Source organism: Physella acuta, unplaced genomic scaffold (assembly GCF_028476545.2).
Source record: "Physella acuta isolate Inbredline_101_S28 unplaced genomic scaffold, ASM2847654v3 ptg000357l, whole genome shotgun sequence".
Lineage (NCBI taxonomy): Eukaryota > Metazoa > Mollusca > Gastropoda > Physidae > Physella > Physella acuta.
Window position 1 is genome coordinate 455,705 of NW_026731876.1, and position 15,046 is coordinate 470,750.

Below are 15,046 nucleotides of genomic sequence, written 5' to 3' on the forward strand. Positions count from 1 at the left end.
TCATGTTAATGTGTACAGAATCACGGCCCAGATCATGTTAATGTGTACAGAATCACGGCCCAGATCATGTTAATGTGTACAGAATCACGGCCCAGATCATGTTAATGTGTACAGAATCATGGCCCAGATCATGTTAATGTGTACAGAATCATGGCCCAGATCATGTGTACAGAATCACGGCCCAGATAATGTGTACAGAATCACGGCCCAGATCATGTTAATGTGTACAGAATCACGGCCCAGATCATGTGTACAGAATCACGGCCCAGATCATGTGTACAGAATCATGGCACAGATAATGTTAATGTGTACAGAATCACGGCCCAGATCATGTTAATGTGTACAGAATCACGGCCCAGATCATGTTAATGTGTACAGAATCACGGCCCAGATCATGTTAATGTGTACAGAATCATGGCCCAGATCATGTGTACAGAATCATGGCCCAGATCATGTTAATGTGTACAGAATCATGGCCCAGATCATGTTAATGTGTACAGAATCATGGCCCAGATCATGTGTAAAGAATCATGGCCCAGATCATGTTAATGTGTACAGAATCATGGCCCAGATCATGTGTACAGAATCATGGCCCAGATCATGTTAATGTGTACAAAATCATGGCCCAGATCATGTGTACAGAATCATGGCCCAGATCATGTTAATGTGTACAGAATCATGGCCAAGATCATGTTTATGTGTACAGAATCATGGCCAAGATCAAGTTAATGTGTACAGAATCACGGCCCAGATCATGTGTACAGAATCATGGCCCAGATCATGTTAATGTGTACAGAATCATGGCCCAGATCATGTGTACAGAATCACGGCCCAGATCATGTTAATGTGTACAGAATCATGGCCCAGATCATGTTAATGTGTACAGAATCACGGCCCAGATAATGTGTACAGAATCACGGCCCAGATAATGTTAATGTGTACAGAATCACGGCCCAGATAATGTTAATGTGTACAGAATCACGGCCCAGATAATGTTAATGTGTACAGAATCATGGCCCAGATCATGTGTACAGAATCATGGCCCAGATCATGTTAATGTGTACAGAATCATGGCCCAGATCATGTGTACAGAATCACGGCCCAGATCATGTTAATGTGTACAGAATCATGGCCCAGATCATGTTAATGTGTACAGAATCACGGCCCAGATAATGTTAATGTGTACAGAATCACGGCCCAGATAATGTTAATGTGTACAGAATCACGGCCCAGATAATGTTAATGTGTACAGAATCACGGCCCAGATAATGTTAATGTGTACAGAATCACGGCCCAGATAATGTTAATGTGTACAGAATCATGGCCCAGATCATGTGTACAGAATCACGGCCCAGATCACGTTGCATCAGCTGAAGTGCGATGGACGGATACAACAGACCAATCAGATGGGCGCGTGATTTTTAATGAACTTGAAATAATTATTCCCTGGAGACGTCAAGTAAATGAAGGTCACGTGGACATGGGGCGACATGTACGTCTAATTACTCTAATGAGATGGTTTTTTGGTGGTGATCATGTTAATTGAATCGTGAACCCATTAGAAATATTACCTTCTAGTTTTTAAATTGACCAGCTAAGTTATGAATGGGTTGTCATAATCTGTAACATGTGCTATGTGGCTACAGGACATCCCCCCCCCCCTCAAGTTAGAATCCTAACCCTAACTCAAATTCTATACCTATATATTACATTGATCCTAACCTTAAGAAAAAGACCAAAACCTTAGTATCCACCTCAGCCTAAAACTTAACACAAAACCAAACTAAACTTTAGTTTAAGCCTAACCATAGCCATAACTAACCCTATCCTTGCCCGGGGTGGGGGGGGGGGGGGGGTAATTGACAGGGGGGTGGGGTAATGCCCTGTTCCCGTGCTATGTAGTGTGTCAGTCAGTCCAGTCTGTCAGTTCCTCAGTACGTCTTGTCAGTCAGTCCAAACCACATGACTTCAGCAGCATAGAGGAATATATATATATTTGTTGGAAGTGGGTTGGTATATCTGGACCAAACAAAGTTGACTCTAATGTGGACCAAACAAAGTTGACTCTAATGTGGACCAAACAAAAAGTTGACTCTGTTGACCAAAGTTGACTCTGTTGACCAAAGTTGACTCTAATGTGGACCAAACAAAGTTGACTCTAATGTGGACCAAACAAAAAGTTGACTCTAATGTGGACCAAACACAAAGTTGACTCTAATGTGGACCAAACAAAGTTGGCTCTAATGTTGACCAAACAAAGTTGACTCTAATGTGGACCAAACAAAAAGTTGGCTCTAATGTGGACCAAACAAAAAGTTGACTCTAATGTGGACCAAACAAAGTTGGCTCTAATGTTGACCAAACAAAGTTGACTCTAATGTGGACCAAACACAAAGTTGACTCTAATGTGGACCAAACAAAAAGTTGACTCTAATGTGGACCAAACACAAAGTTGACTCTAATGTGGACCAAACACAAAGTTGACTCTAATGTGGACCAAACACAAAGTTGACTCTAATGTGGACCAAACAAAAAGTTGACTCTAATGTGGACCAAACACAAAGTTGACTCTAATGTGGACCAAACACAAAGTTGACTCTAATGTGGACCAAACAAAAAGTTGACTCTAATGTGGACCAAACAAAAAGTTGGCTCTAATGTGGACCAAACACAAAGTTGACTCTAATGTGGACCAAACACAAAGTTGACTCTAATGTGGACCAAACACAAAGTTGACTCTAATGTGGACCAAACAAAAAGTTGACTCTAATGTGGACCAAACAAAAAGTTGACTCTAATGTGGACCAAACACAAAGTTGGCTCTAATGTGGACCAAACAAAAAGTTGGCTCTAATGTGGACCAAACAAAAAGTTGACTCTAATGTGGTCCAAACAAAAAGTTGACTCATGAAAAAGAGGGTTAGGCAACATATGTATGCAAAAGTTTTTTAAACATTTATAATCAGATTTATTTTTTAACAGACATTTTAAGAAAATTGTAGTCACAAATGGAAGCAAAATTTATTATAAATGACCTATTCCCATAATTAGAAAATCATTGTACACAATGATTTGTCATGAAGATGGCAACAAACCCCAATCACCACATAACTAACAATGTCATTAGCATTAACTATGTACAAATAAAAACAATAACATAGAGACAACTTTTTAAACACACATACAAGGATTCAAGCAAATAAACATACCTACATACATAATTACCTAATTAGTTACACACAGCTATGTCCACTGGTAAAATACATACATACGTTACACACTTGCTGTTTTAAATTCATGTCTATGTTGCAGTTTTAACATAAGTGACCATATTCTCAGACTGTCTCATGTTGGTTATAAAAAAAACAGCTGTTGATGACCAACAGAAATAGATGCTAGCTTGTGAACATATTGTATTTTTTTTATATTTAAATATAAACATATCATTGTCTTAAAGTTAGTTAGTATCATATGGAAGTGTACACTTATTACAAGATGTACATGAAATGTAGCTAGAGACGTGACACCTGTCAGCTATTGTACACTTTGAACTTTTAGACAGCTCAAAGGGACAGAATTCTTTGTACCTGTACAAAAACCATGGGAAGTAATTCTTCCTGTTCAGATTTCACAAATCTAAAGAGATTTAATTCACAAGTTGTTTTTAAAAGAGGATAAAGGTCCCCGTCAAATGAAGATAAATTATTGAGCGTAAAAAACCTAGCCAAACATTTAAGTAGCAGGCTAACCAGACTCTTGAAACCTAACCAAATGGTTAACTAGTAGTTTAGACAGATCCATATTCATCCATCCACTTCTTGTATTTCTCAATGTCCTCCTGCGAGACACTTTTGTTAACTTTCTTGATGGCCTCAGTAAAATCTTCCATGGTCGTTGGCAGAGTCAACTCATCTTTAGGTATCTGGCGGATTTCATCAGGGCGCAGGCCGGCTATCCTACGGCGGAATGACATCATGGCTGCATCTCTGGTCAACAGGAAAGTTTTTATTGTCAAATTTTAAAGAAGATGATGTAGATACAAATGACGAGGAAAGGTAAATGAACAGCCTTAAACCTTACCGACAAACACAAGTGATATCTGCACCAGAGTAACCATCCAGCATGTCGGCTATTTTAGATATGTCAACGTCTGGTCCTGTTTCTACTTCCTTCAAGTTGATGTCCAGAAGCTGTTTCCTGCCTTCAGCTGGGTAGAACAGATGACATGGGTTAGACAGGATTAGAGATGTCTGGATTAAAGATGTAAAATAATGACCATCTGGCCAGCTAAAAAATATGAGGATAGCCTAACTACAAGACAAGTTGTTTAAAGTAATGACCATCTGGCCAGCTAAAAAATGTGGGGATAGCCTACAAGTTGTTTAAAGTAATTACCATCTGGCCAGCTAAATAATGTGGGGATAGCCTACAAGACAAGTTGTCTAAAGTAATTACCATCTGGCCAGCTAAATAATGTGGGGATAGCCTACAAGTTGTTTAAAATAATTACCATCTGGCCATCTAAATGTGGGGATAGCCTACAAGACGTTTAAAGTAATTACCATCTGGCCAGCTAAATAATGTGGGGATAGCCTACAAGTTGTCTAAAGTAATTACCATCTGGCCAGCTAAAAAATGTGGGGATAGCCTACAAGTTGTCTAAAGTAGTTACCATCTGGCCAGCTAAATAATGTGGGGATAGCCTACAAGTTGTCTAAAGTAATTACCATCTGGCCAGCTAAATAATGTGGGGATAGCCTACAAGTTGTCTAAAGTAATTACCATCTGGCCAGCTAAATAATGTGGGGATAGCCTACAAGTTGTCTAAAGTAGTTACCATCTGGCCAGCTAAATAATGTGGGGATAGCCTACAAGTTGTCTAAAGTAGTTACCATCTGGCCAGCTAAATAATGTGGGGATAGCCTACAAGTTGTCTAAAGTAATTACCATCTGGCCAGCTAAATAATGTGGGGATAGCCTACAAGTTGTCTAAAGTAGTTACCATCTGGCCAGCTAAATAATGTGGGGATAGCCTACAAGACGTTTAAAGTAATTACCATCTGGCCAGCTAAAAAATGTGGGGATAGCCTACAAGTTGTCTAAAGTAATTACCATCTGGCCAGCTAAATAATGTGGGGATAGCCTACAAGTTGTCTAAAGTAATTACCATCTGGCCAGCTAAATAATGTGGGGATAGCCTACAAGTTGTCTAAAGTAGTTACCATCTGGCCAGCTAAATAATGTGGGGATAGACTACAAGTTGTCTAAAGTAGTTACCATCTGGCCAGCTAAATAATGTGGGGATAGCCTACAAGTTGTCTAAAGTAGTTACCATCTGGCCAGCTAAATAATGTGGGGATAGCCTACAAGACGTCTAAAGTAGTTACCATCTGGCCAGCTAAATAATGTGGGGATAGACTACAAGTTGTCTAAAGTAGTTACCATCTGGCCAGCTAAATAATGTGGGGATAGCTTACAAGACAAGTTGTCTAAAGTAGTTACCATCTGGCCAGCTAAATAATGTGGGGATAGCCTACAAGACGTCTAAAGTAGTTACCATCTGGCAGTGGGATATAGATCCTTTTCTCCAACCTTCTCCTCAAAGCCTCGTCAAGGTCCCAGGGAAAGTTGGTGGCAGCAAGAACCATAACTGCTTTAGTGGGGTCTTCACTTTCACTGCTGACACCTGGTGGAAAGATTTTATACATCATCTTTTACGTGTATGCTGGTGGATAGATTTTTATACATCATCTCCTACGTGTAGCACTTCATTTACACAACATATGATAGTAACATATTGAACAGAACTCTAAACATCGCACTAACCATCCATCTGTACAAGAATCTCAGACTTGACCCTGCGACTAGCTTCATGTTCTGATCCTGACCCACGTTTAGAACAAATGGAATCAATCTCATCAATAAACACTGTACTTGGAGCATAGAATCTAGCCTGAAACAAATGGAATCAATCTCATCAATAAACACTGTACTTGGGGCATAGAATCTAGCCTGAAACAAATGGAATCAATCTCATCAATAAACACTGTACTTGGGGCATAGAATCTAGCCTGAAACAAATGGAATCAATCTCATCAATAAACACTGTACTTGGGGCATAGAATCTAGCCTGAAACAAATGGAATCAATCTCATCAATAAACACTGTACTTGGAGCATAGAATCTAGCCTGAAACAAATGGAATCAATCTCATCAATAAACACTGTACTTGGAGCATAGAATCTAGCCTGAAACACATGGAATCAATCTCATCAATAAACTCTGTACTTGGGGCATAGAATCTAGCCTGAAAACAAAAAATATTCCCCATAACAAGTGGCTTTCAACATCATTGATAAATTAAGCCTAATAAGTACGTGAAATTGAACATTACTAATTTTTTTTAAAACAACGGTTATACTGACCGATTTAAAAACAAATGTACATTACTTCCCATAAATACACCCCACATTTCCCAAGGTAAATACTACTGCTACCTCAGTGGACCAGTTAATAATAATTGTTCGTCAAGAACCTGTTGTGTAGGAAATGTGTGTCTCATGGCTGGGCTAAAAATGTTCTTGATGCCAAGATTGTTCTAAACTTACCATTTTAGGTTTATGATGCCAAGATTGTTCTAAACTTACCATTTCAAACAACAGACGCACAAGCTTCTCTGACTCCCCATGCCATTTGGAGGTGAGACTGGAAGTTGACACATTGAAAAATGTTGTGCCACACTCTGTTGCCACAGCCTTTGCCAGCAGGGTTTTTCCTGTCCCTGGTGGGCCTACCATCAGCACACCCTGCAACATACAACAATGGACCATGAGTACAATATACAACATATAACAGTGGACCATGAGTACAATATACGACATATAACAATGGACCATGAGTACAATATACAACATATAACAATGGACCATGAGTACAATATACGACATATAACAATGGACCATGAGTACAATATACGACATATAACAATGGACCATGAGTACAATATACAACATATAACAATGGACCATGAGTACAATATACGACATATAACAATGGACCATGAGTACAATATACGACATATAACAATGGACCATGAGTACAATATACGACATATAACAATGGACCATGAGTACAATACACAACATACAAAAATGGAGCATGAGTACAACATACAACAGTGAACCATCAGCACACCCTGCAACATACAATGGACCATGAGTACAACATACAACAATGGTGCATGAGTACATGTTTAGATAAGAACTTTCTAACAGTTTAACTAAAAGAATAACTAGTGCAATCAGTTCATTTGCTGGAAAATTATGTCCTAAATAAAAAAAAAGTAGTCCAACGAAGACTCACCTTCCAAGGTCGTCTAATGCCTTTAAAAAAGTCTGGGACAATTAAAGGTAAAACCACTGCCTCCTCCAGAAGTTTTTTTGCTTCTGTCAAACTCGCAATGTCGTCCCTAAATTGAAATATTGATTATTTACCGTCATAATTACCTTTGTCATCCCTGAATTAAAATATTGATCATTTTCTGAATCCTGTTTAACATGATAACCCTGTGACAACAAGCTAACCATTCCAAAAACCAATTAGAAATTTTCATGTTATTTTAGCCAAATGTTATTTTTCTAATTAACAGAAAATTGTGTGCTACAACAAGAAAAGACGCGCTAGGGTTTTTAGAACGTACCATCGAACATTTGGGTTCCTTTGGACAATGTCTCGCTCTAAATGTTCAACCAAGTCTTTGTCATGTCCTTGAGGCTCAAACTTTTTTTCATCTGGCTGAAATAGTCACACAAGAGCATAACATTATTCTATTTACTTAACACTAGAGTTTCAAATTATATTATAAAAAAAATGTTTAATATGACAATTATTGTCTATTTTCTTAGTAAGTCTGCGTGTGACTCACATTTTCTGCTCCTTTCTTCCCTTTAGCGCTGGCTTCTCTACCTGGAGCTGCACCCCCTCGACCCCTGGCTGGACCTGGGGTAACTGAAGACTTGCCAGGGACCTGGACGGGCCTCCCAGCCCGACCGTTGGGAGTTATCTTTTGTTGCCCAGCACGCTGATATCCACCTCGAAGGTTTGGTGAAGGCCTACATTTTTTATTGAAAAGTTTTAAGTTTCACAAAGAAATATTTCAGTTTGTTAGATTGACAGATTACAATTATATTTAATCAAGATTTATTTTTGGGACATAATAAATGTTGCCTGAAAAAAACTAACAGTACACATGCTAAGTAAAACAATATAAAAACATTATCAGTACCTCTTTTAAAATGTAGTATGTTTGTAACATAAGACGTTAGTAATATCTATGACTAGCTGTTTATTCTCAATAAATTTTTTTCTATGACTAGTTGTTTAATCTCAATAACTTTTTCTATGACAAGCTGTTTATTCTCAATAATTATTTACTATGGCTAGTTGTTTAATCTCAATAATTTTTTTTTTAAGACTAGTTGTTTGATCTTAATGCTTTTTCTATAACTAGCTGCTTATTCCCACTAATTTGACTAACAACAGGTTCAAAAACTGTTCTTAAATAGCTGAAAGAAAAGTGGTGGACTACCTCTGTTCAACAGGAGTGGGAGGTGGCCAAACATCTGGATCTCTGGTAGGTTCCTCATGTCTGGGGTCATGATAATCCTGGTGGTAGCCTCTATCATAGCTGTTCACAGATCCATAGGCAGCATTGGGGCTGTGGGCAGATTCCACTTTAAAAGACTGAAGAGTAGTGCTGATCTCTTTCACTTGCTCATATTCTTTGGTAATTTCTCCCTTCAGCTGAAAACAAAGAAGCTCAGTATTGTAAAGCTGATCCAACTACATGTGTATAATTTTTAATGTTTCATATTCTAAATTGTACTTATAATTTCTAATAGAGCAGATTAATTAATAAATGGTTTAAAGCGATGTTTATCAAAGCATCTGAGTGCTGTCACATCTGTACCTGATTCCACATCCGTTTACGTTCTTGGTCTTTAATGGAGCCTATCAGCCTATGAATTTGTTGAATCACACCTTGGTAGTAGACCATGGAGGTTTCATAATCACCAAGTAAGGCACTTTCACGGCCTGTCCTCGTGTTCTCACTAATTTCTGATAGACTCATGCCTCGATGGTTTCTGGATATTTCTGATAGTTAATCATTCAGCAATAGTAAACATTGACTCAAAAACACAATAGTATTTTACTCAAAATCTTCAATCAAAAAGTTAACTGAAAGGGTCTACAGTGCAGTCTTATATCAACCCTCCCACAGCAGCCAATATATTTTTATAATTAGAAGTCTAAATGATAATTAGGCCCAATTTTATTATTTAGGAACTTCCTAGGAAAAAAAGCTTTTAAACACTATGGACATTTTTAAGGGTATTGTTTCTGCAAGGCTTAACTTAAGACTACAGCCTGTTGTTCGTTCAGGACTGATTTTATGGCTTTTAGATTATTTAAATTACAAATCTTTTAAAACCACAATTGAATGAGCAACAGAATAAGCTCAGCCTAGACTTTATGGCCTATTTTATTTCATTTTTTCAAATAGTTGACTATTTTTAAAACCAGAAAACGGAAAATAAATGTAACAATTGTGTATTATTCTAGAATTTAGCAGTGATGCCTAGGCCTAGGCTTTGCAAAAATAACATATTTGTGGTTCATACAAAACTACTTTTAGGGGCCTAACACTTAATTTACTAATAATGTAGTTAGGCCTAAATGTAGTTGATGATGTAGCCTTTAGGCCTAATGATAAAAGTTGTACTATTACTATTAGAAATATGAATCCATTTAATGCTATGTTTTTATTTTAGTTAGGGCCTAAAGTGCCCTAAAGTAAAGTAGACCAGTGTGTCACTAAGAACTTAAGAAGTGAGTCTGTGAGGGTGTGTTAAGTTAAGAACTATGAAGGTAACATTAACAACATTGAAAACACTTATTAGATTTAGATCTAGATCTAGATTCTAGTCAAGATTCTAATCTAGATTTGGTAATTTAGTTGTGTGTATACACAAGTCCACTGTACTCAACTGTAGTAAAGTGAAGTGTAGTTTAGTGTACATAAGTCAATAAGTGCAGTGTTGTCCGAAGTCGTAGTGTGTCCAGTGTAGTTTTGTGTCAGTCACAATCACAATGTGACAATGTATTGTAAATGTAATAAGTAATATATGGCTGGACATCCGACATATGACTTATATGCTTAACTACAAGTCTGACTATGAACTATTGTTAGAAATCTAGTTTTAATTTTACAAAAGGTTAATAAAAAACGAAATTTACAAAAGAAATCCAATGGAATGAATTGGAATGTCATTACTTACTGTTTAAAAATAGGCGTCTATTTACACATGCAAAAGCAGAAAATTTCATTGGCTGTTTAACTATGATAGCTATTTAAAACACAGTTGTGCATAACACTTGTAATTATAAAAAGATTATTAACATTATGGTATAAATCTAGTCTAGATCTAGATTAGATCTAGTAGCGAAAATCCCTTCAAATTGATAAGGCCTAGCATAATCTAGCATTACTTTAATTGTATTTTTTTTCTCAATGCTCATTTAAGCTTTTTTCAACACATTTTTCCTTAGCCTAGCCCAATTTGTTTTTGTTTTGTTTTTTATTTGCTAAAGGTCGTTTCCGATTGGATACTATTTCTAACCACTAGAGGTCAAGTTTTAAGAAAACACAAAGAATCGTTCATAGTGCTCTCCCTTTGGTTAGACAATATTACATTATTATTAGTATTTTATTATTTAGTTTAGATTAAAATTAAATACATCTAGATTCTAGATCTTAATCAAAAGTAGTTTAAAGTAGATCTAGGGCCTAATCCAATTTATTAATTTAAATCTTTCCACCCAATGTGGGATGGTGTGGTCGGATGGCAGAGCATCTAGCTCAAATCCTAGGCTTGAGTCATGAGTCTAACTAACTAACTAAATTTTTTACTAAATTTACTAAATCCTAGTTTCTAGTCTGTTGGATGTCTTTGAGTCCACCCAACTCTGATGGGTGCCTGATTCATGTTAGGGAAACAGGCAGCTGTGTATAGTAGTATAGTCACTGTATAGTGCTGAGCAAACTAATAAACTATCCTTGCAAAGGTAATTGAAACAGATGAACTCTACTTCATCTGCCCCCTGTGTCTACGGCACAAAAGGGAAAAGCTGACTATTTCATTGTTTAGCATTTGCATACTCATATGTATGCTATGTTTATTGTTATGAATTTAGGCTTAATGCACACACATCATCATACACTCCACAAATTAGACAAACAATATGATTTTTTAAATTTACCTTTTATTAATCATCTCGTGATCTTTTTTTTTAGAAATGGATGCTCAGAAAAAAAATTCATCACTCATATGTATGCTATGTTTATTGTTATGAATTTAGGCTTAATGCACACACATCATACACTCCACAAATTAGACAAACATTATGATTTTTTAAATTTATCTTTTATTAATCATCTCGTGATCTTTTTTTAGAAATGGATGCTCAAAAAAAAATTCATCACCGTTATTTGTGTGGAGGTCTGACAAAATTAAAAGCATCATCAGAACACACAGACACTGTTCTAGTTGTAGGAGACTGCAGTTTTCCTTGCCATCGCACGGTACTCGCCGCTATGTCGGCTTACTTCTGCGCTATGTTTAGCTCAGGTATGCGAGAAAGTCATGACAAAGTGATTACCTTAAAAGGCATTCTGCCTGTTCATTTTGAGAAAGTGTTAGATTTTCTATATACCGGTGACATAGAACTCTCTTACGATTATGTGGTTGATCTTCTGCAGATATCATCTATGTATCAGATACAAGCATTGCAGCTTATATGTGAAAAATTTTTGGCTAAAGATCTTTGTGTCCAAAACTGTATATTTAATTGGAAAATAGCAGTTTCTTATAACTGTCCGTTATTAGAAGAGAAAGCCTTTTGGCACATGACTGAAAATTTCCCTGAGTTAAAGCATTCAAAAGACTTTTTAGAATTTAGCAAAGATGAATTGGTAAGGTATATTGATGCTGATCATTTAAATGTTGAAAAAGAAGAGGAGGTTTTACAGTTTGTGACATCTTGGTTGGAAAATGATTTAGAGCGTGGAGAAAAATGTGTAATAGACATTGTAAGACACCTGCGTTTTCCTCTAATGGAGGCTAAAGCTGTAAATGAAATCATATTACATTCATCTTGTATTCAAACAAGCTCAGAATCCAAAGAATATATACAGAAAGCACTGAAAGCTAATCAGAATTCTTTATTTCCTGGGATGGAGTTAAGCTCTAAGATCTTTAACCCCCGTAAAGAACATGCTCTAGTGATGGTGGACGGTAGAAGACAGGAAGTTTGTTGCTTCACTCTACACTCCAAAAAACTCTACTTCCTCGCTAAATTTCCGTACTTCTCTAATGCTAAAGCAGCGTGTGTGCACCAGGGGGATATCTACGTGTCAGGCGGCTCCGACCAGCAGAACAGGATGGTCAGGTTTGTAACCGAGCAGAACAGGTGGGAAAACTGCAGCGATCTTGTTGAACCTCGCTACTTTCATGCCATGGTTTCTGTCCAGGATTTTGTTTTTATTGTTGGTGGGTACAGCAAAAATGCGGCTGTGAATCCTGCCGGTATTGAAAGGTACGACCCAGCCAAGAACGAGATTTCAGCGGTTGGGCTTCTAGCAATGTCTGTTGGTAAAATGTCTGCCACGGCTGTTGGGGACGTCATTTATATGTTTGGGGGATGTGTGGACCACTATGACTATTTAGACAATGAAATGTTGTTTATGCCCACAACATTTCAGAGCTTTAACACCAAAACAAATGTGGCCTGTGTCCTGGGGTGCGTGCCATCCATCACCATAGGCAGCCAGTCCCTGACTGTTGAGGACACTGTGTATGTTTTCAGCTCCAATGGAAACATTCTAACACTTTCAGATGACAAAACTCCGCTCATTGTTCATGTCCTCAAATCATTTGATCAGCGACATTTCCGGGTGGTTTACCACCAGGGCTGTTTCTTTATTCTCCAGCTTGCTGCGCCTAAATTTAACGACGAAGTCCTTGTCTTATCCTGGAATCATCAAACTAAGGAGGAGTATGTATTGCTATGGGATAAATTACCCAGGACGCTACTTGATTCTCATTGGCTGAAAGTTACTATAGGCAAGCAGCACCTTAGATATGAATGTAACCGACGTTAGGATTATAAAATTATGTTAGTTGATAGAAAAGTTAAGAGTTATTTATTTTTTCATTGTTAAAAAAAGAGTTAGTCACTGTTTATCAAAATATTTAAAAATCTTAGGCTTTGAACTTAAAAGAAATTATTGGAAAAACAGTTTACTTCTTATATGTGTTTATATTTGTTGTTTTTTTATGTAGCAGCTTCTTAATGTAAATGGTATTAAATAATTCTGACATTCAAAAGCAAGATGGCTAATTACATTTTTGTTTTTTTAAAGTTATGTGGGTTATATCCCTTGTTAAACCTTCATAAAGTGATGTGTGTTATACCCTGTGCTTTACCTGTGAATACAACTGGATGGGTCCTACTCTTTTACCCATGTTGTAAGTTTTATATTTGTTAAATGGCTAAATTACAATATTTTGCTTTGAGGGTAATACATCATATCATACTCTATTGAATCTTTCAAAACATGTTTGCTACCATCTGATTGCAGCCTACCTCTACAATTTTCATGCTCAAATTTGTATTGTTTCAGCATTAAGTCTGAAAGCTTTTAGACATTTTTATATTGTATATGCTATATTAGTGGAGCAAGTTACAGCCTGGTTCGTGTTGTTAAGAAGGATTTTTTTTTTTAATAGTTCTAATTGTAAAGCATTTGTTGCTCATGACATCTCTTTCACACACTTCAGCAAACAATGCTTTATTACTACACCTAAAGAATAAAAAGCTTGCTCTATTTTAAAACGTTTTTCTTAACTCAGCTTCGCGTTTGTTTGTTTGGATGTTTGTTGTTAAAATTGACATCGAAAATTAGCCCACTTCTGATTGCTCTACAGACCTGAAATTTGGCATGCATGCTACTTTCGCCTAACAATTTCAGATGCAATCATAAAAACTAGCAATTAGTGACCGTAATTAGCTTAATTTAATTACGCCCCAAGGACCATAAAATTGAGGACATGATTTCTAAAGATACCGACAAGACTTGAAGCCTATTGACACAGTTACTTCGGCCCCAATCGCTGTGAGCGCGCTGGCCGTGATCGTATAGTGGTTAGTACTTCGCGTTGTGGCCGCGACAACCCAGGTTCGAATCCTGGTCGCTCAATATTTTTAGTCCGTGTATTTATAAACACTTAGTCAATTCATACTTAATCAAGTCATTAGATAAAGTAGAAAATGAACTATATAAAAAACTTTTTTAAAAACCACGTTTTTCATGTGTAGCAACGGACTAAAAAGGAGAAAATAAAATACTTAAAAAAAACTTTTTAAAAAACCACGTTTTTCTTGTGGACTAAAAAGTAGAAAATAACTATTTACATACATTTGATGACAAAAAACGTGGGTCGGGCAGATGGGTCGGGAAATTTGATGGTGAACGTACCCACGTTTTTTGTCATCAAATGTATGTAAATAGTTATTTTCTACTTTTTAGTCCACAAGAAAAACGTGGTTTTTTAAAAAGTTTTTTTTAAGTATTTTATTCTATATCTTAGTATACACAAATTTTTAAAATAATTCCATGTTTATTCTTTCTTTTCTGTTTGTTCCAAAGTTGACACCTACATGAGCAGAAAGTATTTGCTATCCATACCTGGCAATATTATCCTAATCACAATCACTTTATTAAATTCAGTGGTTAGCTCTCAATCTGAAAACATCTGCAAACATTAAATATCTTTTAAGTCATTTTTAATGAATAATGTAGTTTTAGGTTGAAAATTATATTTTCTTGTTTTGTTATTAGAGATGCACTTATCTGATAAGTTTTTTTTTAAAATCACTCCATAAGAAATGGAACAAATTGAGCAAACCTAGTAACATCAGGACATTT

General features: G+C 36.6%; 2 protein-coding genes across 2 annotated transcripts; one reads left to right on the plus strand and one right to left on the minus strand.

Annotated features, from left to right (window-relative positions):
* Positions 1-2,936: 2,936 nt before the first annotated feature.
* On the minus strand, positions 2,937-10,383 carry LOC131941356 (katanin p60 ATPase-containing subunit A1). The gene is made up of 11 exons (XM_059300590.1): positions 10,297-10,383; positions 8,969-9,153; positions 8,588-8,802; positions 7,925-8,111; positions 7,700-7,794; positions 7,363-7,468; positions 6,648-6,806; positions 5,827-5,953; positions 5,558-5,686; positions 4,081-4,207; positions 2,937-3,986 (listed from the first exon to the last, which is right to left on the minus strand). Exons 2-11 carry the CDS (start codon positions 9,128-9,130, stop codon positions 3,788-3,790), a joined length of 1,506 nt encoding a protein of 501 aa, XP_059156573.1. The 5' UTR covers positions 9,131-9,153; positions 10,297-10,383; the 3' UTR covers positions 2,937-3,787.
* A 266-nt stretch (positions 10,384-10,649) lies between these two features.
* On the plus strand, positions 10,650-14,433 carry LOC131941357 (kelch-like protein 25). Its single transcript, XM_059300591.1, has 2 exons — positions 10,650-10,736; positions 11,514-14,433. The coding sequence occupies exon 2, from the start codon at positions 11,516-11,518 to the stop codon at positions 13,217-13,219; it is 1,704 nt and encodes a 567-aa protein (XP_059156574.1). The 5' UTR covers positions 10,650-10,736; positions 11,514-11,515; the 3' UTR covers positions 13,220-14,433.
* The last annotated feature ends 613 nt before the right edge of the window (positions 14,434-15,046 follow it).